Below are 26,638 nucleotides of genomic sequence, written 5' to 3'. Positions count from 1 at the left end.
GATGTGAACAAATGAATCTCTCAAAGACCTACTTTATATCTATATATTCTGCGTGTGCACGCACACATGCGTGCACACACAAACTACTTTCAACAGAGTGGGGGGGGGACATCAAGGAAGTATCCAGAAAAAATATTCTTATTAGATTTCATAGATTGCTCAGGTCAAATCATAATTAAGACCGCAGCACATATAAAACAGCTACAAGAAACTGAAGCAGGTGAAAGGGAGGACAAAAACCATGGAGGGGGAAGTAATTAATATCAATATCTGGTTCAAAGATCAGCAAGTAAAGCAATTAAATAAGAGGAGATTAGAGTACTTTAGCACCCACGACTCTGGGTGTGTTAAGAAAAAAAAAACAGTGTCTTGGAAATCCTGTGTCTAACATGACATGCACAGACCTCTTAATATCACCTGCCACAATTATCACTAGTTGTATACTTCCTCCAACAGTCACATAGGTCTCCCTTCTGAGGTAATGCCACACAACCCCCCCGCCCAGACACACACACAGAGATTTTTCTGATAATCTAATGAATAATCTAACAGTAAGAAAAGACATGGTAAAATCAGCTGCAAAAGAGATCCATGCAAGAGCCCCTCCATAAAGATGAAAAATATTGCCAAATGTATGCAATATATAAGACTGGTTTGCTGTAACTGAGGTAGCAGAATTCACGTAACACAGAAGATGGCCTGATTTCTTCGAAGTCTCACCACACAGAGAGCCATCACTTTGCAAATTGGAATGCTTGGTATGGGGAGTGGAAGGAAGGGTATCAGACACAGGTGAGCTCTCAGAACAGTTGCTTCTCACACACAGAGCTAATTTACTGGAAAAAGCTGATGGATTTCATTTCTGACCACAAAGAGGAACAAGAGTGCTTTCAATGAATGCCTGTAGTAGGGAAAGACTGGGAAGAGAAAGTAAAAAAAGAGGCAAAAAGGAGACAGAGGGGAAAAAAAGACCACAGAAAAAAAAATAATGGCAAATTTCTTATTTATTCACAGCCATGGATTTAAATCCTAAAGAAACACTGGACAATGTAAAGGAAGTAAAGGGAACCAGGCTTGGATGACTGGGGGTGAGGGAGTGGAGGGAGAAGGAGATTATCACTGTCATAATATGAAGTAGACTATTTAAAATAACTATATACACAATACTGAAGAAACTGTTGGAAGCACATATTACCCAAGTGCCTCCAGGATTCTTTGAATGGCCTAGAAAGACAATAAACCCAGAAACACCAAGCGGAATGAAAGACAAAATATGAGTACATTTCCATTCTTCATCTTGAGTACAGATACTATGTATCACCATTTATCCATTCTGTACAGAGATTTCTTAATCAGCAACATAGCCTAGGGCTATAAAAGGAAACAAAACACAAACAAACAACAAAAAGGAAGATTCAGCCAAAGAAATGTAGCAAACTCTTTATAAAAACATGTTTAGTAACTTGCAAAAATCAGTGTGCACGTTTTTGCAGAGCATTTGGAATTCAGGATCTTATTTTAATGACAGGAGTTCTCACCCACACATTTTTTAATTATAACTAAGGGCTTGTCCATACTTTAAATGCTGCAGCGGCACAGTTGTGCCACTGCAACCATGCTGCTGGCGCGCTTCAGTGTAGATACTACCTACGCTGATGGGAGGCATTCTCCCGTTGGCATAGGTAATCCCACCTCCCCGAGAGGCCGTAGCTAGGTTGATGGAAGAATTCTCCCGTCAGCCTGGTGCTGACTATATGGGGATGTAGATGAGTTTAACTACACCACTCAAAAATGTGGATTTTTCCCACCTCTGTGCAACATCAATATGGTGACCATAGGCGCCAACTCCAGCCCTGGATCACCCCTGGAAAAAAGTTAGCGGGTGCTTAGCAACTGCTGGCAGCCAAGTTCCCCTCCCTCCCACCACCACCAGCCCTGCCAACCAACTCCTTCCTCACCCTCCCAATGTCTCCTGCCCACTGTGGATCAGCTGTTCTGCAGTGTGCCAGAGGTGCTGGGAGGAAGGGGGAGGAGCAGGGGAAGGGACACACTTGGGGGAGGGGCGGAACGGAGTGGCAAAAGGAAGGTGGGGCATTGGGGGAAAGGGTGGAGTGGGGCAGGGTGGGGAAGGGGATTTGGGGCTGAGCAGGGGTTGAGCACCCCCAGGGAAAGTTGCAAGCCAGCACCTCTGATGCCGACCTAATTTTCTAGTGTAAACTAGGGCCTGAATGGTAGGGAAGAGAAGAGAACATTATTTGGAATCACCTTCTGGATAAAGGGCAGAAAATTCTTGCATAAAATTATTCCACTTAAGCCTTTTTTTAAAAATGTCACCACTGTCAACTGTTAACTAATAAAAGGGAACTTTTATTCTTCATGGATGAAATTCACCTGTCGCAACAGAAAAGGCAGAAGTCTCCAATTGCAGCAGAACCTCCAACGTTCCACTTGCAGGGTGCTGGCAGGGGCACTGGGACCTACACCACCACCTATGCACAGATCAGAATGGAGAGCAGAAGGATGAGGGTGGTCTGGCAAGGGCTAGTAATGGCAACAATGGGATTACAATTACACATATTCAATGGCAACAGCTGCCCACACATAGGGTGCACAGAAGTAACAACATCTATTTCAGCTAGATGCTCTATCCACACATTGAGGGAAATGGATTTAATCTCCATACCTCGTGTGTGTGTGTGTGTGTGTCTCCTTGTACAATGCCTAAGAGACTGTGGAGCGTCTGTGTCATGCACTTATAACTTAGAGGCTGCAGAAAGGTCTGGTGGGGAGAGGGATGTTTGCACCACACCCCTTTCTTTATGGGTGGATGCGAGGGGGTCCATAAACTACAAAATAGGCGGTCCTAAAACTTCTGTTGTAAAATAGGTTCATGGTATGAAAAAAGTATGGAACCACTGATCTATGGAAATTTGAAGGAATGCCACATGAGATTCATGAGTCATACTACAGAACCTTTAGGGGCTAGAAGAATTTAGCAATGCCCCTCATCACCTACAGGTTTGAACTTGGGGCCTTTAGATCTAAAAAGTGAGCTTGTATTGCTTGAGCCATTAGCATGGCGTCAGCAATCTACTCAAACCTCTATGAGGTCTAGCCACTAGAGGAGGGCAAAGAGCCACACTGAGTTAGCCTGAACTACATAAGAACACAAGGCCCGACATTAAACACAAATAGGTTTGTATTTGTTTATCTTGCTTTTACATCTAAAATGATTCTTCATCCTCCTGGTTTTTAACTGCTAGACGTCAAATTGCTTGATGGCTATTTTTAATATCCACAGTGACTAATTCTTATACTATGCAACATTTTTAAGTATTTAAATGTTTATATTATATGCCTATTTTTACAGACACACACCTTCAACTTCAGCACACCTTTTACTTGGGATAGAAATTTGTTAGTAGACAACTTCTTGGCATCAATCCATTCTTTTCAATACATTCTGTTCCTCAGGAGAGCTCCACTTATGTTACACTTCTGCTCATATTTAGGCCAATTAAAAAATTCCCATTGATCTCAGGGAGAGAAGGATTGGACCCACAGACCACAGTTCAGTACTGACATAAGTGGATGCACTCCCAGCTCTTCAAACAGGGCTCTAATTAGGACCTATGCCCTTTTATTTCTAAAATTTCAGCACTCCAGTCTCTCTACTCTCGTCTCCATTATTCAAATAACCGAAATCCAGAATAATTTTTGTTGCCCCCTAGGGCAGCTTCCGCTTACAGCAGCTTGGGTAAAGAAAGGTCCTGTCAAGTGCTTTAGCAACTTGGACTAAGAAAAGATGGGTTACATTTACCGCTCTGTCAGACTGTGAGAGATCTTGGGTGACCCACTTAAATCACTGTGCCTCATAGAATCATAGACTTTAAAGGTCAGAAGGGACCATTATGATAATCTAGTCTGACCTCCTGCACAATGCAGGCCACAGAATCTCACCCACTCACTCCTGTCTGAGCCTCAGTTTCCACATCTTTAAAATGGAGAAAGTACTTCCTTACTCCACAATGCGTTTTTTAGGATAAATTCATTCACATTACTGAGGTGTTTAAACACGATAGTGATGTGCGCTGCACAGATACATAGTACATAAAACCCTCCAAAATTGTAAACAGTATGCAAGGAATGGTCTTAACTAATGCATCATCCACTAACAAAATAATTTCAAACAATTTGAACTTCAAACAACGTCTGTTTTATTCCTTCTGCCACACACTAATGTCCCTAAATATTTTCCTTTTCTATATTATTCTTTCTCCAATAATTTAGATCCCCAGGCCACAACAGCATGGTAGCCCATGCTTAACTTTACACACGACTAGTCCATCAAAGTCAACAGACCTATTCGCGCTTAAAGATAAACGTGTTATAAGTGCTCTGTTGGATCAGGGCCCTGTTAATCCTTGAGTGCTTCAGCCTACAAAATAGGACTAAAAAAAAGTCTATATCATGGGTGTAGTGTATTTAGAGACTACTTTAGAACACTAGTTTTAAAGAAACCATGACTCTCTTGATAATGACTTCACATATTCCCCAGGCAGGCTCATGTAAAGACAACTGCAATTCCCCCTGGTACTTTTGCATCCTTATTTTTCCAGTTGAGTATTTTCAAGGATGTGATCATTAGGAAATCTCCACCCACACCATACTGCACAATCACATAGGTATATTACAGAATCCATTTTCCCTCTGATGCACCAGTGTAGGCCACTGCTGAAGGCAACATACTGTGCTTGATGGACCAATCGTCTGATGTGGAATGACAAATCCTAGGTTTGGTTTGTCAGCAACTTGTGTGTGTTAGATTATAGACCACCAAAGCAATTTTTTTTCTCCCTCTTTTCTTCTTTGCATGAAGTGCTAGCTTATAAAAAACAGAGGGAAAATATTGCAGGTGGTTGTTTGTAACACATGCTGTTGCCACAGAACTTGAAGCAAATTCTCCACAGGGCTTCACACACCTGCAGAGACTAAAATTCAAAGAGATATGGTGGTCACATAGCTTAGTTGCAAGGATTTTGAAGGCCTTGAGAAACATGGAGTCAGAAGCCATGCCTTTCCCCGATCAAATATGATCCTGATCATGTCATACGCACTTATTTAAATCGCAATGAGTAAGACCTCTGACTTCAATTCACTGGTGAATCGGAAGTAATAAGTGATTTGCAGCCTGTACTGCAGCATGTCACTGGGTACTCTGGTGGTGACAGGCCAATATAATTCAACAATTAGGATGCCCAGCATGAGCAGAGAAAGGTTCTGTTCCAAACATAAACAAGGCTCTTTTAAAAATACACACCAGGAACAGCTGTCAAGGAAACATAGGTGCTGGAACTAGGGGTGCTACCGGACCCTCTGGCTCGAAGTGATTTCCATCATACACAGGATTTACAGTTTGGTTCAATGGCTCTCAGCACCCCCACTATACAAATTGTTCAAGCACCCTTGCAAGGAAATACTAAACAAACAATATCTGCATTAAAATTAACTGCCCAAAACCCCCAAAGAGGACTCAGGTTCTCTTATTTTTTCAGACCTTTTGAATTACAGCAAGTGCTGAGAAGGGGAGGAGACTTGTTTAAATCATGCTTCAACTGCTATAAGGTGCACGTGGGTATGGGGAGAAACCCAACCACCCCTAGAACAGCATCACTTGCGACTAGGGTTGCCAATTTTGGTTGGATGTATTCCTGGAGATTTCATCACATGACATAATCTTTAATTAAAGGATTAATCTTTAATTCCTTAAGACTCCAGGCCAATTCTAGAGGGTTGGCAACCCTACTTGCAACCTATCCAGCTTTTAGATGAACAATTCAGAAGTTACCAATATTACAGCCTTCTGCACCAGGTTAAATCATCAACACTCAAAGGATAAATAATTCACTTGAAAGCACTAGATAATGTCACAAATTGCAAGCCATTTGATCCAAGCCATCTTGCACTTTCAATACACAAACACTGAATACAGTAATTAAATACGACAGTGCATTTCAATATTTCCTTGGGCATAAGATGCAAATAAATACAACACAAAACAGATACACCATTGAGCCAACCTCCTCTTCTGCCTTCCCACCATAACAATCTGTGTACAGTATACAGCAGGTGGCCAATTTGTTTTTACAGCCTTTAAGCTCCAAGCACTGCTTAATATGGGCAGAGCCTTTGATCAAACAATAAAAAAAAAAGAGAGAGAAATCATTGTTGCACACGGGTCACAGTGCATTTAGTACTTTATACTGCACCCTCCTTCCTCTCAGAAGTTACCATCTTTGAATGCACGCAGTTGGCAAAGATGACTTTACTGAACAAACTGAAATTAAAACATCCACAATTTACAGAGGAAAAAACTCCGCTTGCCCCTCCCACAAATAGATACAATGTCTAGATATTTAGATCTGGAAGAAAAGCTAGCTCCTCTTCCCTTCTAAAGATCCAGGGCCAGAGCCTCAGTGCGTCTTCAACAAAGCTACACCAGATTACATCATGTGAGGATCTGGTTGAGACCACAGGCCCTTACTCTGACCTACACTGTAATCTCGTTGAAAAGGCAGAGAGAAGACTTTGCACAAGGAGTCAGAAATTGCTCTATATGTTAAGCACCAGTGCAAAAATGCATTAGCATTTAGCAGCAGGAGCTCTGGACCACTGGCGCCAAGGGAATAATAGCATGCATTGATGCTAAGTTTTTATTAGAACTTGTGTGCACTTATCTACACCACACCGCTTTCTAAGATCCTCATATCTGTGAATGCATAAAAGATGACATATTGTTTTCTTAAGAGGCATTGTTCCACACTTCTGCTGTGAAAGTATGAGACGTTTGGCTGATGGACTACTCATATATTAAAAAAAAAAAAAAAAAAACCACGCAGCTTCCGAGCTCAAGCAAACAAGTGTTTCAGTCTAAAACACGGAATGGAAATTTTGACAACTGGTGTATTCAAGAGGGAACTTTATAGCTTGATAATTACATGTCACAATATAAAAAGGGTCCTTTTCTCCAACAACTGCCAGTTGCTTTAAAAACAGACTCTTATTTTTAAAGAAGATAATAAAACTGACATAGTAAAACAAAATGCTTACAAATTAAACCAAAGCTTTTTTTTTTTTTAACTCAAACATATAGATTGGTAAAGGAAAAATCATTTAAATCATATCCTTAGTAATACAAGTAATATTTAAATAGATTTAATAGTGCTGCTCCAAGCCAATGAATTATGAGTTTAAAACCTATTAAAATGTAATGTTTTTTTCCTGAGCTGAGGGGAGAAAGATTTAAATCCACTGAATTTTAATATTTCAGCTTGAGCTGCAGGAGGTAGAGAAAGTCCAAATGAACTATTCCATCAGCACCATTCAAGCATGAACATTTTAATCAGTTTTACTTCCTTGGAGTTCTCTAACACAGTTTACGCTGTCATTCTGAAAGCACTTAACACAGAGAGTGTGAAAAACCACCAAGGCTTGTTATTGCCTTCACAATTGATGGCAAATAATTTTGCAGACTTCCTATCATTAAAATGTCACTGCTAAAAATGGAGGTTCAGCATATCTTGTGCTAAACTGCTTTTTCTTTGAACACCATCACATACCTGTTCTTTTTGGAGTTTTGGTACATTTCTCTATGATAAACAAGCATATGAACAGTAGCCTCCATTTCTGTCTTACTACCTAGAGTGCAGTTGAACATATATACAATTTTAAATATGCATACTAAAGAAACCAAAAACAGAAAAAAAATAATTATTCTGATTACACATTAGTGCTTTTTCCCTTTATTAAAATGCAACTACATTCACACAGCACGTTCTGATTACACAGAACAATGGATTAAAATATTTTGAAGAAGTTAGATGAGTGTTTAATAATACAGGAAATGAAAACATCATTCCTAATTAGATCACATTACCGATTTAAGACTACGATGTGTGTTGCTCCAACAGTATGATCTTGCCGTTTCTAATTTAAAAACAGTGGCACATGACAAGATCAACTGGAAACAACATTCCTTATCCCAACAGTGTGAACATGGAAGGGTTCAAATTGTTCAAGAGAACTGACTCAAAATAAGATCTCTAACCAACAATATAGACTATTGAAAGCATCATTTAAAAAGTCTGCATTCATTTAAGTTTAATACACTTCTCTGGTATATTTAGGATATCTAGGTATTTTGTCCTCCCCCAATCCTTCACCAGTTCTTTTAAAAAAAAAATTATACTTGTTTCTATCTGTCAACAGCTTTAAACTGAACATGACCTGTGAAAGAAGTCATTATAACCGTGTTTCATTCCATTAAACACAACTAGCTTATTGTCAAGAGAACAAGCAGTCTCTCCAGGTTCCAGGCTCACTTCAGTATTTTGCATTTAAACTGCATGGATCAGTGATTTGGTTCATTTACCAATGAAGATAGAATAATACTGCAAAGTTAAAAAGGTGCTTCATCAGATTTCATTAAATCCGAGTACATTCATGTAAAAATATATACATGAGACTCAAAGAAAGAAACTCAGATAATCTGTGTACATTCGTTTTTTATTTGAGCCATCCTTAGCTCTCATAGGATCCAATTCTAAAATCCTAAGCCACAGTCCACCATTCAAACCAAAAAGGGCTTTTGCCCTGGGATCTCAGTATACAGTAAGCATTATACAGGGTACTCAGTATACAGAAACTTAATATCCACAATTATATTTTAAAAATTTTAAGTCCAGTACAACTTCAGCTCAGAACTAAATGGTTATTAAAAAGATTATTTTTTTAAAAAAATTGTAAACAGCCACTGAGTAGTGGATCTTTTTAAAAACACCACAATGTTACAACAACAGGAACTCCGGCAGATATAGCAAACTGCAAACTAACACAAGACAGAGCATAACTAGAGTTTTTTAAAAAGACCTCGTATGTTCTAATTATGTACTTTGCTTTTTATTGATATGTTCTTTAAGTGTGCCAGAGTTTTTCTAGTGCTACAGTTATAATTTTGCTTTTATTTTCTGTGCATATAGATTTATTCATGGGTATCCAAACACCTAATATTTATGCTGATTTGATAACCTTGCTATCCTATTCAATCAGTTTTCCTAATAAATTATATCAGATTACTCCTTTTATATAATAATTTAAGCCACAAACAAGACTTTTTTGGTCAGTAATACTTCAGTTTTATCAAAAACTACAAGAGATCCACATGAAATATCCCCACCTTTCCAAATCAAAAGTGTACAAGAGAAATACAGTAAATACAAATTATTCTTTGTGGGGAAGGTAAATGGGGAGTTATCTTCTTCAAGCCACAAATTACAGCCTTTATGAAATCTGGGACAGGTAGAATTTCAATCAATCAATCTGAAAAAGTAGGATCAGACAGCCTTGGACAAAATCGGAAATTTAGTTCTGTCCTTTAGAAAAGAAGATCACCAAACTCTTGAATAAGCATCTATTTGTTTATATTCAGTGTGTGTATTTTAGTGGTTCATGGAAAGCAGGATAAACTTTAAACAATAAGCAAAATCTGCAACATCTGTAATAATGCCACAAATTTTACATTAATACTTGATTCTCCATATTATAGATTCTTCAAGAAATGTAATGTTGAGTGTCACACACACTTTATATATATACAAATTTATAAATAAAGTATGCGTATACATGCAGGCACACACAAAATGCAATGCACAGAGACATGCAGCACATACACATCTACCTTTAAAAAAAATCTTTTGCAACTTACTTTATGCAAAGAATGTTAATAGTAGGCAGTATTTTGGTTAGGTAATGAAAACTAATTGGGAAATTATTCATCTCCCACTCTCCCCACTGGAGCGTAAAAGACATACAACAAATGTTATTCATGAGTCTACACGACTCGCTCTGATTCATCCCCTTCTTTCCAAGGGGCACTTCACAGGCAATAAAGGTTACTCTTTTCCATTTATATCTTCTAATTGACTACCAGTATATTCTTGTGGTCAGAGGGATACAAAATAGAGTTAGAAACAGACTATTAAAAACAAGCTACAATCAGACAACTGCTCTACACTACCGTCAGCAATGATCAGAGAGTCCCGATTTCCTTGTTAAAAGACAGAGGAATAATTGAAGCAATATCTTCACTTCAGATTGATTATTTGGCGACCCTTAGCCACATCTTCACTCAGCAATTTGAATTTTAATGAAAGTAAATGGAATAATTAGCATTTCAAAGTGTGTTTGATACACTGAATAAAAAAAAGGAAAGACTTGTGTATAATCTATACACAAAAGAAAAAGCATTTTGGAGGGGGCAGAATACAGCAAGTACAGTTGTAGAATCTTCATTAGAATAGCTTAAACAACTGCTTGCACCAGCTGCATAATTATAGATATGAATAATGTGCTATTAAGCTATGATTTCTCACCTTTATTTTATGCAATGTGAACAGCCAATATTTAATTGTTTTTCCTTTCCTCTTGAGTCATAAGATGTAAAAATTATGGCTGCCCAAACTCCTAAAACCTTGCAGGACTTCTATACTATGCTATGCTGTTGGCAGAAATGTTTTCAGAAGAGGGGCCCTGTATTTTTCAGACAAATGGGAGAATGGCACCAATCACTTCCTTTGAGAATTGTCATTTACTTGTAGATTGGGGGGGGAGGGAGGGGGAAGAGGGGATTTTTTATTTTAAAAAAGTGAGTTACAATGTGGATAGTCACTATTTTTGGCCACCATGCGCATGGAACCCGGGGGGGGGGGGGGGACAGGTAGTTACAGAGGCAGACTGAACAGCACTAAGCAAATGAAAAAAAGTTTAAGTTTTACTTTAATAAAAAAAAACCCAACCCTAAAACAAAAAAAAAAAAAAAAGAAAAAAGGTGATTCCCAGAGGGATGGATAAAACAGTTACATCATTCACCTTATGGCCACGATTCAATAAAAGTTTTTAATGTAGCAAACAGTTTTTATGCAGATTAAGTCAGACTACTTAACTTCACTGCTGTCCACAACTTTTGCTCAGTTGATGGAGCAAGTTTTTAATTTTAATTTTTAAATAAAGAGCTAATTACAAACACTATTAGAGCTAAAATGGAAAGACCACATACCCCAATGATTGCGTTCAGTTCTGCCATGGTCACTTGCTTGGCACGTTCCACAGCCTGCACCACTTGTTGCTGGTGCTATAAATGAAGATCAGAAACAAAATAAAATTATTTGCTTTCTAGTCAATTAAGCACAGATTTTCCTTTTTCCCACCCCCCCGCCTTTCTTTTTTCTAACCCTTCAACCACATGCAGGGCTTGAAATAATGGTTCTCTGAGTAGACAGTAAACTGCTGTGTGGATGTGTGAAAGGAGGTAGAAGGGAGAATTTTATCTAAGTAACTACCTGCCTAGACGCGTACCATAGTCCCTCTTTCACCAAAGTGAACTGCTCCGAGACCTGCCTTTCTTTTATTCATCAGGGCAGTGTGTTCTTTTGTTGAATAAGATGCTTCATCCTAAAACCCAGGACCTTCTCCTTACAACAATCTTTTTAAATAAAAGATATGTACTGAAAAGGAAAGGAATGCATTTCAGTAGTAACACTGCTTCCTCATCACAGGAAATGCAGATTCCCTTTCTTGGTACATTTCAGAGCAATTCAACCATGGGACAGAAATTCAAAATTCCATTCTCACTTCTGTCAAAAATGTGAAAGTTAATTATTTCAGTCCCTAAAAGTGTAAGTTTTAATAGTTTAAACAGTTCCATCAAAAATATGGTCTAATTAACAACACAGTTTAGAAGCTTCAGCCGTTAGATTATCTTGCTTTGAGTGATGCTTTACGTCTGTTATCAGTTAGGATGGCTACATCCTGAAAGTTTTATGGGATATTTATTTCAAAACATTCATTTAAAACAGAATCAGGTCCCAATCCTGCACTCAGATCCATATTTCAGTAGCCGAGCCTAGCTGGAGCTGCACTGTGCTGATGAGACTACAGAAATGAAAGCCATACTGAGGGGGGAGGGCGGGAAACACACATGCACACACTTTGGAGATTATGGTTCCCACAGTATAGGCTAACTGTTGATGTCTCTGCGTTTGCGCAGAAGAGGGTTCAGCCAGATCTGAGGCCTTTATGGGGAGTATATTGTTCTCTGATCTATAGCCAGAGGCTGAATTGAGTATAGTATAGGCGAGACCTCACATCACAAGGATGCACTAGGTATAATAGTGTCTTTATGCTGTAGCGGAATAGAAGACTTTGAGATATCGGCACTGAACTGTATTTCAAAACTAAGATCCAGATTTTCTGATGTGCAGTTTGGCTCAGCACACTGCAGGAGATGGGGTGTGTCAGGATCCTATTAGTGGTCATGATTTTTAGGACCAATTTGCATACCAAGTGTATGCAGGCTGCAGATAGCCAGAGTGCAAACCAGACCTCTGCCTCCCACACACCCCCTTCAAACAACACCACATGCCTGTATTGGGGTTGGGAGAAACAGTTGGTTCTAGACCAGCTAAGAGTGCCCCATCACCAGCAGCAAGTCTCAGCTGTCCCAATCCAGATGTTTTTCTACCCTTTTGTGCCACAACAGCTGTGCACAGAGGCTGGAATGCAAGAAAATCCGACCCTAGGACTCTAGGCACAGCTGTCTGAAATTTTGAAAGATTTCAATGAATTTAGATTTACGTGTACACATTTAATTTTTTTTTTTTTAAAAAGGAAAAATATTTATATTCTTTTTTTTTGTGCAAATTCACCTCCTCTCCCCCATCCCAACCAGCTCTCACCCAGATATAGTTTCTAGCAGAGAGTCAGAGGTCAATCCCAAATGCAACTGTTTATTAAGAGTTGGAGGACGAGAGAGAGTTTGATCTGTATTAAGAGAGAATACCATGGACAGTAGTAGAAAGGATGTTTACGTTAAAGTAGGGATGTGGCACAGAATTAAGGTTGATGTAGGAATCTTGGGGTAGATCCTGTGCAATTCCCCTTTAAACAGCTTTGGTGACATAAAGGAGACTTAAAACAGCCCCCCAGAGAGCTCCCTCCACACAGGGGTAGCAAAATTGCAGCATAAGCAACATTACGTTACCCCACCATGTAGGGGAGAGAGAGCGAGCGAGAGCACTACAAGGGAAAGCTCAGGCAATTGTGGGAAGACACTGTCAGTTACAACAGTCCTTAGTGGCTTCTCTAACTTGTACCAGGGGCCATGTTGCTAGGGTGACCGGGTGTCTGGTTTTCAACCGGAACACCGGTCAATAAGGGACCCTGGTGGCTCTGGGCAGCACCGCCAACCAGGCTGTTAAAAGTTTGGTCGACGGTGCTGGGGAGCTAAGGCAGGCTACTCCCTACTTGTCTTGGCTCCATTCTGAGCCCCGGAAGCAGTCAGCAGGTCCGGCTCCTAGGCGGAGGGGCCACTGGCTCCGCACTCCCACTGGCCAGGAACTGCGGGCAACAGCAGCGCGCAGGGGCGGTGCCTGCGGGCAACGGCAGCGAGCAGAGCTGCGCTGCCCAGGAGCTGGACCTGCTAGCCGCTTCCAGGGCATAGTGCAGAATCAGGACAGGTAGGAAACCTGCCTTAGCCCCACCACTGTGCCACTGACTGGGAGCCATTGGAGGTAAGCTCACACCCCAACCCCCTGCCTCAACTTGCAGCCCTCTCCTGCACCCTGAACCCCTCCTCCCCAGCCGGAGCCCTCCCCTACTCCTACACCCCAACCCCCTGCCCCAGCCCAGTGAAAGCAAGTGAGGGTGGAGGACAGCGAACCACCAAGGAAGGGGGAAATGTAGTGAGTGGGGGTAGGGCCTCGGGCATTCAGTTTTGTGCTATTTGAAAGCTGGCAACCCTACATGTTGTCCTGCAGAGGATCCCAGAATTTTAAAGGCACAAAGGGGGCTTAATGCCATTCTGGCGTCCCCTTTCCTCTCCTAGGCTGTTCTTTCCACACTGAGGCAGAGAACAGACTCTGACCCTTGGATTTATTTTTTTTTTAAACTTTTGAGCATTTTGTTTTCTGAAGTATTGAAAAAAATATATGAAAAATATAGACACAGACACACACACAATTTCCAAACAACTCTGGCAAGAGGCAAAATCCTCCTCACCAATACTACAGTAAGTACTAGTTTTAGGGTGGGGAAAACTTAACAGGAGATGTAACTCCCAATATACTTCTTTAAAACCAACATTTCTTCTTGTACACAAGCAAATAAAGAATAGATTTTCTTCCAATTATAATAACCAGTTATTTTCTTCAAAAAGGGTTCTCTCTACCCTACCCTGATTGTTTCATATTGGATTAACAGGCTGGGCCAAGGAATCCATTCGCCTACCATGCCTGGAACTCAGACTAGTATTATTCCTTTTTCTATTTATCCCTGTGTCTTCTCATCACCCTCTCTTCTTGCTTCTACTGAGCTGTGTCTACACTACCCACCATCACACCACCACCAGTGGTGATAACAGAGACCATACCATAAAAAAGGCACAGGCATTGCTACCATCATGCTGATTAACCCTGAACAGAGGGAGTCCAACATGGCACAGTAGTAAAAATGCCTGTGCTCTATCTACTATGTCTCGCTCCCACCACCAGGGGAGCTACACTAGTGGTAATGAAACAATGAGAGATCCTCCAAAACAGACTAGTGTGTACAAGGCCTAATTTCATCCTCCACTCCAGCATTGGTAAACAGATGCATTTAATTAATCTACAGCAAAACTTGCTGAACTCTTCACTCTGCAGAGCCCAGCTGCTCTGTCCTGTTCTTGTGAGCTATGTGTTCAAAGGAGTTGCAGATCAAAATGTCAGAATGTAGGTAGTTTCACTATACATGTCAGTTGTACAGACAGCACAAGGGAAGAGAACAGTGCAAGAGACACTAATCCTGAGCCAAAAGTCAGAGACAGATTTATAAGGAAGGTACAGCACACACGCCACAAAATGGCTAGACAAACTACTAGCAATCCATGCAGCATTTGCTAATATAAATGCCTAATACCAAGGTGGCAGAAGCAGGGGTGAAGCCCAGAGCCTATATTTGAAAATATTTTTAAAAAAATAATAAATGGTATTCTAATATTGTTTAGCAGTGTGATTAAAACTGTAATTACTATTAATTTTAATCGTTTGACAGCCCTAGTTAAAATTAAGTCAAAATTATAACCTATTAACTTAAGTAGAAAAAATATTAAGCAGTACAGGTTTGTTGCCAAGTTTTAAAGAAAGTTAGGACCACTGAACTCGTTGAAGTCACTGGCTAAGCACTTCAAACCAGAATTTGATTTGCTAAACCAGCTTTTGACAGCAGTGGCCTCTTTTTTAAGTACAGACAGAATATTTTCTTCATTTCAGTTCAATGGCTAGTACATTCAAAGTTAAGAAACCAATTGGGAGCTGAAAAAGCAGGAAAGCTTGTTTTCCTCTTCCAATCTACGAATAAAATCTAGATGTGAGAGGGTGAGATCTACTAGTTCTAAAATATTATAGGGCATGGAAACCAGAAACTATCTGTTCAATTCACTAACTATAGATAATACATCCTTTGTTAATCAGTTTTAAACGCAAAACAGGTTGATAAACCTTTTGATAAACATTTTTCCTTGTGCATACAGTAGTTTGAAAGTAGTAGTATTTAACAAAAATAAATTTAAAATACTGTTGTGCATTTGTCATTGAAACTGAATTAACATCCAAATAGAGTTTGAAAAAAGCCACAAGAAAAAAGTCATCTAGTAAATAAGAAATGCATCAACCACCATTTTCTAACAGACAAAATGTAAAAATTAAAAATCAATAAATATAAATTAAGCTACCTAGGTGCTTAAATAAATGTTTATAGATACAGCATAGCCTCCTGGTTAGGAAAAGATATCAAATTTAGTGTAAAGGATATATTTAGTTTCAAATCAACATGTTTTAAATCAACCATTAACCATTTAATTACCTATTTAACAACTATTTTAACTAACCAAAAAAAAAAATCAACTTCGGGGGGGGGGGGGGGGACGAAAACACTAAAAAGGACAAATGCAAAAAACAATTAAAATTGATTCTTTAAATCAAGGTTTCCTGCTTGTTGATTTAAATCATGATTAAAATCAATGATTTAAGTCTCTTTGATTTAAATCATTCCACACTTCTACAATGCATCTTTATCAAGAGATCTGGTGATTTTGGTCATAATCTCTTGCATCAAACTGAGTTACTGCAAACCACTGATTCCTTATGAAGCTAACAGGAAAGAAGACAAATTAACCTGGTGCTATTATGAGGCAATAATGTTGCCATCAATGCATGTAACCACTGTATTTTGTTCATTTCCCCCCCAGGCACAATACTAAAGTGACTGGTCACATTTTAAAGCTACTATTCCACAATTATATTGTAAGCAAAATGTGTAAACAGCATAAGCACAATGTATATCAATTCTATATTAATCTAGATCAGCGGTTCTCAAACTGTAGGTCAGGACCCCAAAGTGGGTCGCAACCCCATTTTAACAGGGCCACCAGTACTGGCTTTGGCTCTGGGCCCCAGCAAGTCTAAGCCCAAGCCCGAGGGCTTCAGCCCTGGGCAGTGGGGCTAAGGTTACAGGTCCCCTGCCTGGGGCTAAAGCCCTTGGGCTTTGCTCCCCTGGCCTGGGGAGGTGGGGCTTCGTCTTTGCACCCTCTCCACCCCCCACCAACCCCCAGGGTGGCAGGGCTTGGGTGGGCTCAGGCTTTGGTCCTCCCTCCTGGGGTCCTGTAGTAATTTTTGTTGTCAGAAGGAGATCCCGGTGCAATGAAGTTTGAGAACCCCTGATCTAGATCATGAAAAACAGGATTTAATTACCCCCCCTTCTTTTTTTAAAGTCTGAAATTATAAACCAAATTAGCAAAACACTCAAAACGGCTACATCTAGGTGTGCCAATATAACATGATTTTAACAGATATTAGTATTAGGTAAAGGCTATGCAGTTACTAGAATTTCACCACTTCAGCATAAAGACCTTATTTTGCTCAATCAGTGGCATTTTTAAGAGAGATTTTTTTATTCCTATTAAAAGCATTAAAATTACATATGCTTATACTTGCCCCCAAGCAAGACAAATTGGCACAGTGACTTTTTGGAAATGTTCCCTTTGCTCTTTGTAAATGCATGTAAAAAAGGGGAAATTCTGAAATTTATTTTGAACCTCTTCATTTCCTTTTTAGCCTGTAGAGCTTTGACACTATGGAACATGAACACATAAGAAAGTATACCGCTTGATAAATGTGAGGGAATGAGACGTGAGCAGGTGAAGAAATCATTATGGGCCAAGATTTTATAAAGCAGAGGCAAATTGGCACAGACAAATATAGAAACCATAAAAGATTCTATTTGTAGACCTGAAAATGCTTAACTTTAGGGCCCAATCCAAAGCCCAATGAAGTCAAGCCCAATTGATATCAATTGGGCTTAGGTACTTAGTAGATAGTACTGTATCCATAAAAGAAGTGGGGCAATGTCCTTTTGTAACTATATCCTTTAGATCAATTCAGCTGTCTATCATCTAAGTTCCTTGTAATAAGCATGACTGTGGGAATGCGTAGTGCAGTTCAGGTTGTGTGATTATTTTTCTAAAGGCTTGTCTACACTTAAAAGGTGCAGCAGTAGTGCTTCAATGAAGACACTAACTATACCAATGGATAATCCGCCATAGCAGGAATCACTCCCGTCAACATAGCACTGTCTACACTGGTAATCAGGCCAGTATAACTGTGTCGTTCAGGGCTGTGGATTTTCCACACCCCTGAACAACAGTTATACCGACGTAAGTTGCTAGTGAAGACAGCCTTGATCATGCATTGAAAAATTGCTCCCCACAGCCAGCGCCTGGATTTACACTACAAAGTTAGAGCAACGTTAGTTGCCTGGCCTAGATCTAGTTATAACGTATTTACACTTAAATTGGTTTTCCATCGATATAAGCACCCTGTTTACAGCGACTCAGTAACACTATCTCCCCACGTGGTGTTGAGCCATGGTCAACATACGGAAGTCAATGCAGCATGAGTGTAGACGCAGCGTTACAAACATGGACCCTCACAGTCCTTCAGCTGCTATCCCACAATGCCCTATACTGACTGCTTTGGTCACAATTGTGACCTCCGTGGCCTAGGAGGCATGGAGACCAGAAGGTCTCCCTGCCCTTCAAACCCCACAAATTTTTTGCATGCCCTTTCCTGATTGCCCAGCTTAGCAAGCAAACCTAGCAGCTCTCCCTTGTTGTGTGTAACTGCCCAGCTGACCATGCAGGCTACATCCTCCAGAAGTGCTCTGGCTTGCAGTAAAAAGATACTGGATCTCCTGGGCCTGAGGAGAGAAGAGGCTGTGCAAGCACAGTTACGGACCAGCCACAGAGACATGGACATCTTTAAGAAGATTGCACAGGAGAAGGGGTATGACAGGGACCATCAACAGTGCCGCATGAAGGCAAAGGAACTGTACCAGGCATATCATAAGTCCAGGGAGACCAATAGTCAATCAGGTGCTGAGGTGCAGACCTGCCACTTTTACAAAGAGCTGCATACCATACATGACAGAAGCCATCACCACCCCACAGACAGCCACAAGTTCCTCTGAGGAACCTAGGTCCCAGGCATGAACAGTGAGACTCAGGAAGAGGTGGAGAAGGAAGATGGGGGACATGAGACCAGAGGGTCCAGCTATGCTGCAAGCCAGGACCTCTTTGAGACTCCACCACAGTCCAGTCACTCCTGGCAATCGAGCCTGATACAAGGAAGGAAACTCGGGTAAGTATATAATTATATTTCCCATTACAATGATGTACTGATGGCACCCCTGACATAACAGGATACAGGTATCAAGTTTTCATTAAATGTACTTGTACTACAAGGGGTAGCGGTACCAAAAAAAAAAAAAAAAAAAGGAGATAGCATTATCTCCTTTTCATTCCCCTGAAGCAAGGGGAGCCACACAGAGCAGTTTGTTTATGTACACAGAAACATCCTTTGACTGGTCCTCAGAGATCTCCATGAAACTTTAATGGAGGTACTGTGCAATCCTCTCCCAAAGGTTTCTAGGAATGGCAGACTTATTTCTTCATCCACGGTAGGATGCTTTCAGCAATAACTTTGGCAGGCACCGCTATAGAACAAAAACTAGCACGTACGGGCCCAGGTGGCTTTGGGACACTAGCAGCAGCTATGCACTGTGTGCCTTTGTTGCCCTCAAGAGTGAGATATCAGCTAAGATCACCACCACCTGAGGAAAATGGTGCCAGTATTCAGAAACATTACCCTTTACTCAGTTTCATGCAAGAAACTCCCTCTCCATTTCCTTCATCTCTGGCAGGCCATACTCCCCATGGTCTTGTTTAAAACCTCAGGCGAGTTCTGAGTCTTAACTTTCACTTTCTGTTGTGACTATACGGATAATGGTACCTCTGTGTGTTTTACCTGCAGCTGCTGCCATTATGGCCTTGAGGGGTTCCCTCGCTAAGCCCTTGGAATGCCTGAGCCAGATAAGGAGGAGAAAGAAGAAGAGGACTCAGGATGACATGTTCAATGAAATCCTGCAAGCCAGTGCTGCATCCAACTGTGAGCAAAGGGGCTGGAGGGTGAACACTGCAGACAGCCTGGAGACGGAAAGAGTGGACAAGAGGCAGCCAAGGAGTCCTAGCAGGAAGAGAAGCAGATGCACCAGGACATAATGGAGCTTCTCTGGCAGCAAAGACAGATGCTACAGACTCTTATGGACCTACAGGTTCAACAATCATGGGCTTGCCTCCATTTGCAGTCCATGGAGAACTTCATTGCAGCACTTCCCTACACTCTCCCAAACATTCCATGTGGTATCAAGGGCCACATCCCCATCCCTGCCACTCTACGCCATGGGATATTAAGAACCACAGCTTCACATATAGTGACCATGCCTTCCACAGGCCAATGTATGTGTAGGTAAAATGGACATGAATGTTCCTTCATTTTGTTAAGTTCTATTCCATTAGTTTATTAAATTTTTAATGTATTTGCTTCTAAATTGCACACACACTTCTTTGCACTGATTGTTACAGAATAAAATTCTATTTGAAAAATAATTCATCTTTATTGCTTCACAACATTAGCTGCAGAGTGCTTAGCAGTTTTGAAAGCACCCACTGTTACTGTTACAGTGCGACAACTCATAGGATCAATGACAGTGTAACAAACAAGCGTAAAGCAAGCACTGCAAAATACATACCGGTAAGTGAATTGATGAGTTATATTCATAAATTTACACCAAGCACCATACAATTCCTAACAGGCCCCAAAACACCAGGGCCAAGTAAAGCATGGTATTCCATAATGCATTACTTGGCTCACTGTTGAAGTGCTTTTTCAAAGCTGCCCTGAGCCATACAACTTCACGTTGAGCACTTCTAATACTGCTCATGGCTGGCTGTTCAAACTCAGACAGCCACTCCACTTCTGCCTTCCACCCCGATGGCAACTTCCCCCCCACCTTTGCTTCACAGACATTATGCAGGACACAGCAGACAGCTAGCTATATAACCATTGGGATGTTTTTTCCCCACTGAGATCCAATCTTGTTAGCAAACAGCACCAGCCCTCCTTCAAATCTATCAAAAGTGCATTCCACTGTCATTCTGCATCCGCTGACCCAGTAGTTGAATCTTTTGTTGGTGCTGTCAAGGTGGCCAGTATACAGCTTCATGAGCTAAGGGAGCAAGAGATAGGCTGGATCCCTGTGATGGGGTGCATGAACCCAACACTGAGGAAGTAAAGGTTAAGGAGCAGCTCTAGGATGAGAAAACCCTGCCCGGTTGCCCCTGCTGGGCATGCTCACAGCGGACACAGAGCTCAAAAGAGAGCAGTTTAGTTTGGTCTGGGTAATTGGAGCAGGAGGCCAGTTGTGTGTTGCAAGCTCCTGTCAAGAAGCCATCGAGGCCTCACGTGGTTGGGCCTGGTCCTCAACACTAAGCTGCCACAGGCCTTTCAGTTGTGGAGATTGGCAACAACGAGCCATGGCTCAGAGCACAGGCTTCAGAATGGACCCAGAATTACTGCCTCAATGGGCCCTGGGGTGGAATCTGGTGGAGCAGGGAGAGCCCAAGTTCCCCTAGCCCTGGATGCTTGATGTTCACCACAAGGCAATGCAAGCGCTTGACACTCGCCAGGCAGTGCAACCAGGACTGGCCCTGAACCCCACCCGCCAACAGTCCCCCAGAATCACTATTGGAATTTCAACATCACCGATGGTAATCCACTGCTTGGGGGAAAATAGTCTTTGCTTGTAGCTCTCTCAACAGTCCTGTATTCTTAAAGATATGAGCGTTATGCACCTTCTTGACCAGCCAACATTGAAATTGGTGAAGAGTCTCCAAGAATCCATCAGTGCTTTCATCACCATAAAAAAGCCCTTTCTGTTGATTTACTCTGTGGCAAGGTGCTCTGGTGCCAAAATAGGAATATGTGAGCCATCTCTCACCCCACCACACTGTGGGAACCCCACTGCTGCAAATCCATCCATTATGTCCTGCACATTGCCAAGAGTCACATTCCTGCACAGCAGGACATGTCTAATGCCCTGCACACTTGTATGGCAATGGCCCCCACAGTCGATTTTCCAACTCCAAAATTATTTCCCAGTGACTGGTAGCATTCTAGCAATGCTAATTTCTACAGCTCAACCACCACTTGATTTTCCACCGTCCGTGCAGCTCTCATTTTGGTGTTTCTGCGCTGGAGGAATGTGGTGAGTTCGGCCCACAGACCCAAGAACATGGCCTTGTGCATATGAAAATTCTGCGGCCCTGGCTCCTCATCCCATGCCTGTGTTACAATGCAGTCCCTCCAGTCAGTGCTTATTTTTCAGTGCCCAAAGCGGTGCTCCAACATCTGCAGCTGCTCTGAAGGCCACTAAAAACTTTAAATTCGTTCTCACTCTGTCCCACAGCAATCTGTCCTCCAAGAAATCATGTTCCTTGCTGATTTGGTTCCTCTTATGGCTCTGCAAATGTCAGAGTATCATGTGTCCTGTGCTTGCAACACTTATGACATTCGTGCAGACTTGTGCATGCTCCATGCTTCTGTCTGAGATGGTGAACAGCAAGAAGGGCCATGTGGGTTTGTGGGATTTTTTAAAAAAGGTGCAAAAGACGACATTATGGTATCGAGCCAGTTGCACACTGGGAAGCTGACCCCTTGCTCCCAGTCACCCCTGCATGGCTCATTTCTCCCTCACCATGCACTGCCAAAGTTTCCCAAAAGACAGCACACTGGAGAGTGGTGGGTTACACACTGGGACACCTACCAATGGTGCACCACGCTATGCACTCTTGGTGAGCAACCTGAGCACCAACAGAAGGAGCCAGGTATGCACGCGCACAACTAAGTTTGGTGGCTTTGTGCTAACTTAATTTGCGCTGACCAAAGTTTGTGGTGTAGACGTGGCCTAGAAAGTTGGTAGATAGTGTAGAGGATTATGGTTAAAGGTAAGCGTCCTAGCACAGCTCCCCAATTTCTGATTATGCATCCCACACAGGATTATTCTCCCTGCCTGCAGAAAGAGGCAACAATGCATCCTTCATGATTCCTCCTCCCTCCAGTGCATCACTTAAAATGCATCAGTGCAAGCTTTCAGCAGATTGACTGTGGAGTAAGGTGAGCAGGATATATGTGGAGCAGTAGGAGAGGAGAAATCTGTGTTGAACAGACTGGGGCACCACCACTTACACACAAACCCCAAAACCTTACCCCTTTTTTTCACATGAACACATAGAAAGGGTCAAGCCTAAGATGAACAAAAGGATGGCAAAAACTCAAATATCACCAACAAACCACATATTTTTTTCTAATTAATAGGTTTTCATTGTGTGTGTGTGGAAAGGGAGAACGGAGAAAGGTACAGCTGAACAATTTGGCTAATTTATGTATTAAAACAAAGATTTCTTTAGGACTTCAATGGAAAGTTCTAAAACGGCAACCACAGAAAATAATAAAATAATAATAATGCAAGATCTCTGAATGCAGGACCACACTATTCCTACCTAAGGCAAAATGCCACTTCGTACTACATTTGGACCTGATTTTTTGCCCAGAACACAGCTTTGCTTGCCAAATACTCCCCCCACACCTGTCTTTTAAACGCTTGTCAGTTTAGGACACAGAGCAAAGGAACGAATAGCACTGGCTTGAATCAGGAATAGATACAGTGACAGATTTCCAAAATAAAAGCCAATACATCTCAATCCTATCTCTCTAATTCAAACCCTGTGTAACTCCTCAACAGAGGAATTTCCAAATGTGCAGTGTTTCTGTAGCATTAACAAATGAGTACAAGGATTAAGCTAGTTTTCGTTTGTGACTCAAGGCAGGACTTGAATTCAGGCCCCCAGTGGCAGCAGAGAAGGGTTTGTGCACTAACTCACTAAAACATTTAGTGCTCATAAACCCAACTTTATAGGCCAAAGGGAATAGTGGCAGCTTTTGATCTAGTCTTGTCAACATTATTTTTTCCTCTCTCTCACACACACACACACACACACACACACACACACACACACACACACACACACACACACACACACACACACACACCCCTACCTGTATGCATCAAACACATGACCTCCAGCAAGCAGAAGGATGAACAGCTCTCTTGAAAAGCAACGACACTTTGTGGAACAATTGGAAGGGTGGGAGAAAGAATCGTAGTACATTCTCAGACTGCAATACAACGCTTTGCAGCTGCACTACAAAGAAACACCGCTGTAAGCTGACTTCCCACCACTGATTTTACTTAAATGAATTCCTAAATTATACAGCATCAAGACAGCCACCCTACTTCCAATGGCACCCCATGTCCAAATCCTGCCCCTGCACAAAAAAAACAAAAAAACAACCAAAAAAACACTTTTTTTAAAGCCACTATACACTTAAACTCTCCTTTCACGAACCACATTCTCATTTTATCCCACACAAGCCAATAGTAGCAAGGTTCCCTCAGCCAGCACCACACCCTTCCCTCAAGTTCCCTGTCTCTCTCAGAAGGCATCCACAATGCACTCAAGCTCATGAGAATGAATCATAATTTTGAGGTCAGTGCTTACAGAGAGTTAATCTTCTGTGCATTTTCCTCAAACATACAGAAGACAGACAAAAGCTTCATTAGTATGTTTACTATCTAGAGCATCACCACTTGATAGACCTACATACATTTCTGCCTACTTTTAACGCCCATTGTCAAGAATGTACCACAAATCATGTATTTCTAGCAATTTTTCAATCTATCGTATTAGAAGCCAGTTTGACAAAGTCATTATTCTGAGCAACACTACATTGTACTCGACAGCAAATTTTAAACAACTAAATTTTGCTTAGCACATTAGAACGTGATCTATTCTATAAAGGCACTTATTAAAAATTCAGTAGAATATAATTTAAGACATTGACGTTGGAACAGCACCTTGGAAAATGAAATAGTCACCATGAGTTTTATAAAGCCAGAGAGGTCATTACAAAGCTCCACTTTTGTAACAACAACAACTGCAGAGCACCTTTTAAGGCCAGTACCTGCAAACTACCACCTTACCTCTTGGGATAAGAAGGGGATGACTTGTGCACATATAGCATTCAGCCTCTTGACAATTTCTGCCTGCACATAAGAAGAAGAAGAAAGTTAGTGTAATCTATATTTCTCAAATGTTAATGTTATCACATGAACAGCTAACATATCCAACTGCATCTATCAGTGGTTTTGTGTAACCATGTTCTAACTGGAATAGTTAATAAGAATCAAAAATAATTCAGAGACCCAATTCAACAACAGGTGATGGCTATTGTTAGTCATTTATAGCTCACATTTTTAAGAGTTTCCTCACAAAATAAGCTTTTGAGCTTCCATATGGTCCAAAGAGAATTTTCATTTCCATTATAAAAATCAGAGGGGTATCATGATGTCTCCAGGAGGAGCAGCGCACAAACCAACCATAGTACTGGAAAAAAGTATTTTCAAACCTTACAAAAACCTCAAAATTATTGAATACTGATGGTACATTTCATCCCCTCACAGGAAGAAAGACAATTTAATTCAAGGAATATGACAATAACTCAACTGTAAGAGAGAGAGAGAAAAAATTATATATATATAAAAAATATAAAAAAAATAAAAATAAAAAAAGAATATCTGAACTAAAAATATACTGTGGGAACATTACAAACAACATATGTAACTTCACTGAAGATCGTGTTAAGATACAGCTTAGACATTGCAATTTGAGATTCTGAATTTAGAAAAATAATTAAGTAATACTTAGATCTTTGATAGCACTTCTCCTGGATTAATACTAGAGTCATTTCATGGAAGTCAACTGATTCGCTGGAATTACTCTAGGATTTAGACCAGTGTAACTGATTAGAATCGGATTCTATATGATACTGTATTTCCACAGGGATGGATAATTACATACATTTAACCTGCACATCTCAACGTTGGTAGGGGAGATATCACAACAGTAACAATTACAGGGACATTCTTAAAATAAATTCTACACATCAGTTCCCCATTATATAGGAGGGCAAAATGCTCTTTTTCTTGCAAAGTCATTACCAGAATGACACTCATACTTGTGCAATTTTGGTTTCCTTCTTTCATCAGCAACCCTTTCAACCTTCTCACTATGCAATCTTTTAAATGACAAAACCTTAAAAAAAAAAAAAAAAGGATCTAACCAACAGACTAGTAAAGTATCTAGCATTCCATATAAAAATCTGTGTTAATGAAACATTATCGTTATAAAGCTATGTCGTCAGAAGTCATGACATGCTACAGCCACGGGTTTATGTGAAATTTTAACTTTGTTCCCTTGCGCATATGACGACACTTTTCGACACTCACATACAACACATTTTCTGGTTATCTAGCAGTACAGCCTTCCCTAAGTATAGTTCAGGAGCTTACACAGTTAACTACAAAGCTAATTTCCCTAAAAATTTAACTGACCTATATATGCCTGCAATTTTTCAGTACCTCTCTTATGTATTAATATTAAGTAAATACAGTTTACTATGTACTTCTCATCTACGAACAAGAAGATTGAGTTGTGGTTGCTAAAATTAACGTTGCTGGAGCATTTCCTAACTTGAGGGTATAGCAACCATACAATATTTTTAATACAGAATTTCCTAGGTTTAATAAAAAGCAACAAGAAAAAGCTATAGACACTGATCCTGCTGTTCTGCATTAGGCAGACCCCTGCATCCACGAGGCGCCCCACTGACTTCAGCAAGGCTCCCTTGGTTCCCTCACAAAGCAACTTGCAGAACTCAGGCCTTAATCTTCACTACTTCATAAATTCTCTCAACTTGTAAAATATCAGAAATTGTAACAGTTGGAAAAAAAAATCCATGCATTTTAAGTCATCCACAGAATAAAAGCAGAATATACCTTCCTCATTTGCAGAGCTCCCTCTGGTGCACCTGAAATGTATGCAGTAGCCTTACCTAACTCCTTTACAATTTGAGATTTACAGGTACTGAGGACAAAGGCCTGGTCAGAGTCTTGCCTCAGCCCTTGGGTTGACAGACATCTGATTTTCAACCAGAACACCCAGTCCAAAAGGGACTCTGGCAGCTATAAAAGTCTG

At 40.8% G+C, this 26,638-nt stretch overlaps 1 protein-coding gene across 7 annotated transcripts in view; it reads right to left on the bottom strand.

The window, feature by feature from the left end:
* TLE4 (TLE family member 4, transcriptional corepressor) overlaps nt 1-26,638 on the bottom strand; it is a 115,431-nt gene that overhangs the window by 57,356 nt on the left and 31,437 nt on the right. For 5 of the 7 annotated variants that reach the window (XM_039544235.1, XM_039544236.1, XM_039544238.1 and 2 more), the window contains 2 exons: nt 24,586-24,648; nt 11,114-11,188 (listed from right to left, as the gene is read on the bottom strand). In XM_039544235.1, coding sequence (XP_039400169.1) covers nt 11,114-11,188; nt 24,586-24,648 — 138 coding nt within the window. The remainder of the gene's footprint in view (nt 1-11,113; nt 11,189-24,585; nt 24,649-26,638) is intronic. The other 2 variants (XM_039544237.1, XM_039544241.1) reach the window with 1 other exon arrangement.

The sequence above is a fragment of the Mauremys reevesii genome, linkage group 6, assembly GCF_016161935.1.
Source record: "Mauremys reevesii isolate NIE-2019 linkage group 6, ASM1616193v1, whole genome shotgun sequence".
Classification (NCBI taxonomy): domain Eukaryota; kingdom Metazoa; phylum Chordata; order Testudines; family Geoemydidae; genus Mauremys; species Mauremys reevesii.
This window is presented reverse-complemented; position numbering and strand designations above follow the sequence as displayed.